Source organism: Austrofundulus limnaeus, unplaced genomic scaffold (assembly GCF_001266775.1).
Source record: "Austrofundulus limnaeus strain Quisiro unplaced genomic scaffold, Austrofundulus_limnaeus-1.0 Scaffold133, whole genome shotgun sequence".
Classification (NCBI taxonomy): Eukaryota; Metazoa; Chordata; class Actinopteri; order Cyprinodontiformes; family Rivulidae; genus Austrofundulus; species Austrofundulus limnaeus.
In genome coordinates this window covers 1133477-1136590 of record NW_013952535.1, presented here as the reverse complement: position 1 = coordinate 1136590, position 3114 = coordinate 1133477, and the positions used below count along the sequence as shown (strand labels likewise).

Genomic DNA, 3114 nt, shown 5'->3' with positions numbered 1-3114 from the left:
CCCCAGGAGGAACCCCAAGCACCGGGCCCCCGGGTACACCTACCTGAGGAGAGCAGCACACCCACCCCAGGTCAAACCATAGGAGAACCCCACCAGTGACCACACGCAGCAGCCCCACAGCGGCCCGCAGCGACGAGCACGCAGGCCCCCGCTGCACTAGGGCAAGCACGGGCATAGGCACAAAGGGTCCGGCCCCCAGGGTGCCCCCCACCCCCAAGCCGAGAGCCGACAGGGCCAGAGGACCCAAGCCCCGACAGGCAGCCACCAGAGGGCGGTATGGGATGAGGACGACAAACGAACCAGGGGAGGGGAAGTCCATGTCCCAGCCTGACACATGCAAACACAAACACAATCATACAATCCCACCCTCATCCTCGCACCCACTCATTCAAAGACATACAATATAGACACCACACTCCATTCACACTCCTGATATGAATCAGGCTGAGTTTCATTTAAAAGAGTCCATCATCAGATATTGTCCAAGATTAACCTTCAGGGTGGATATAGCTCGCTAGCAGCCTCGCACCGAGGACCTATCCACGTCATCATTTACCCAGAATGCTTTGTGTGGAAATAAAATGTCTCGGTCTGTGTAATACATTTTTAAACTTTTAGTTTAAAAACTATAAAAACGAAACATCCTACAGTATTTCTACAGTCTTTATTTTACAGTTAACATATATGTTTATTAAATAAAGTCTGATGTTACAACTAATTGGGGATCCCTTTAAGAAATACTCAAAAGTTGTTTTTCATTTTGTTCTTTGAAACTTTTCGTTATTTGTCGTTACTTTTTTGCACTTCAGTTAGTAGGCTACACACTAACGCTCTTGTAAACATAAATCCAATATAGTCAGTTGAATACACTACAAATATAAGATATTCATTGTTCAAATGGATACAATTTATTGTTTTTTGTAAATATTCACTCATTTTGTTTTTGATGCCTGCAATATGTTCCTAAGTAAAAAAAAAAAAAAAAAAAAAAGCTGGGACAGCAACAGCAAAACACAGTATAGTTGAGGAAGGCTTAAACACCTGTTTGGAGCATTCCACAGGTGAGCAGGTTAATTGGAAACAGGTGAAACTAGACATGGGTTTTTACGATGTAAAAACAAGTGTGCATTGCCATGTAGCATGTCTTTGCCTGCAGCAGTGCACTTGCAGAATAAAATGTGACCAATTTCAAATGTGTTTTCTATACCAGCTTGTGCTTGTCAAGTCAGCAGGTGTTTGTAATGAGTATAATTGTGTGACAATACGAAGTTTGAAGAGATTTTTTTGTTGAAGTTGCTGTAGCTGGGTTTTGAACCCTGATCTCCCACATGAAAGCCCTTGGCATTAACCATGAGACCATTGGAGCTGTGGCAGAGTGGATTGCCAGGGGTTGGCTTGTATGTGTGCAGAAAGAGGCCACATCGCCAATGCAGTTGTTGACACTAAACTGCAATATATTATAACAATAAAGCAATATTAGGACAATATTATAGTAAAACATCAAAATACTAACATATTAGTATTGTAAACACTGAACTACTGAGTTTAAATATTATTAAACTATGGTGCAGTACTGAGTAGGTACAGCAGGGGGCAGTTTTGGACCAATACAAGGCTCCATTAACTCCCACTGTAAAATATGAAACATTAATATTTCAAAAACTATAAGTTGTACAGGTACCAAAAGGCATAGCCATCATTTGGCACAGGAGCTTTACAGATAAAAATTACAATGGCTGCTCTAGGACAAAGTATGCAGGAGGAGAAGCGTGCCAAAGTGGAGATGACTTAGATGGGAAATGAATCACAATAGTGTGCATTGCATTGGCAATGCACAATGATGACATGATTGGGTAAAATGGGAGCAAAGGCTCATCAAGATCTGAATCCCTTCAAAGAGCCATTCCTCCCATCTCTAAAGTGAGCATTATTACCTGAAACCTACAAGTTTCTATTTATCCTCTCGAGCCCAAGTAACGTTGACGGCTTAATAAAAACACAGTGACCTAATTTCCTTTACTCTTTTTTTTAACCAGCAGACTGGGTTTGATTGGTCATTCCACAAGCCAGAATTCAGCTTTTTCAGCCTTCACCTTCTCCACAGAGAAGAAACAACTTTTCAATGATGGTAAAATGTGGATTTTAGTGTAAGATTTAATTGACCCAATCAGTATAGCAAGCCAAATCAAAAGCAACTTGACTTTTTTTTTTCATTCTTAAAGATCTTCACGTCTTATCTGAGTATAAAATGTGAACAAATTAAACTTTAAGATTCCGTTTGGTTTGTTTTCACCTTGAAGCAAACAGGTTTGCAGGATTTCAGCGGCAGAGTAAAAGGGCAGCGGGTAGGACAGCAGGGCTTTGGCCAGCAGACACAGGTTGATGATGGGCCGAAGGTCAACGGGAAGATTGTCAGTGATGACCTCATGTGTCTCTGCCCCCCAGGTCAGCACAGCCTGGAAGAACGGCGTTACAGATGCCAGATGTTAATAAAAGTTTGAGATGTTTGAAGATGTTTCATCCACTAACCAGTAATGAAAACATTGTTTTCATGAGGCAGGCGGCTCCGTGGGTCCACCCCAGCATGGTTTCAAACTGCCCTCGGTCCTCCATGCTGCCCTCTAACGGAGGGAGGAAGATCTGCGAGGTGTAGGAGAAGATGATGACACCGACTGAGACCAGGAAGTCTTCTGGGTCCACAGACAGAGACAGGGAGGACCAGGACCAGCTGCTGGCACAGCTCAGGCAGTACAGAATGACCAGGAAGCTGACAGAGGAAGGGACAATAAAGATTTATAGACTTGTGTCAAACTATTTCTGAGTTAAAGCATGTTTTAATGTTAGCTGCTTCTAGTTTTTAATCTGTGTAGCATTTTAGCATTAGTAGCGTTAGCCTACTGTCAGCTGCAAAAAATGTCCACCTAACCAAGTTTTAAAATCTTATATCAGCCAAAAAAAGTCTTTTTGATCTTGTTTTGAGACTGATTCACTAAACAAGAACTGATTGTGTAAGAATAATCATCTTGTTTTCAGAATGTGTAAGATTATTTGTGTGCATTGCCAGTGCAATGCACACTATTGTGATTCGTTTCCCATCCAAGTCATCTCCACTTT

General features: G+C 42.1%; 1 protein-coding gene across 1 annotated transcript in view; it reads right to left on the bottom strand.

The window, feature by feature from the left end:
- LOC106522603 (vesicular inhibitory amino acid transporter) overlaps positions 1 to 2787 on the bottom strand; it is a gene marked incomplete at its 5' end in the record, with an annotated part of 3701 nt that extends 914 nt beyond the window's left edge. The window contains 3 exons of the mRNA XM_014015676.1: positions 94 to 327; positions 2294 to 2456; positions 2530 to 2787. Coding sequence (XP_013871130.1) covers positions 94 to 327; positions 2294 to 2456; positions 2530 to 2787 — 655 coding nt within the window. The remainder of the gene's footprint in view (positions 1 to 93; positions 328 to 2293; positions 2457 to 2529) is intronic.
- Between the last annotated feature and the right edge of the window lie 327 nt (positions 2788 to 3114).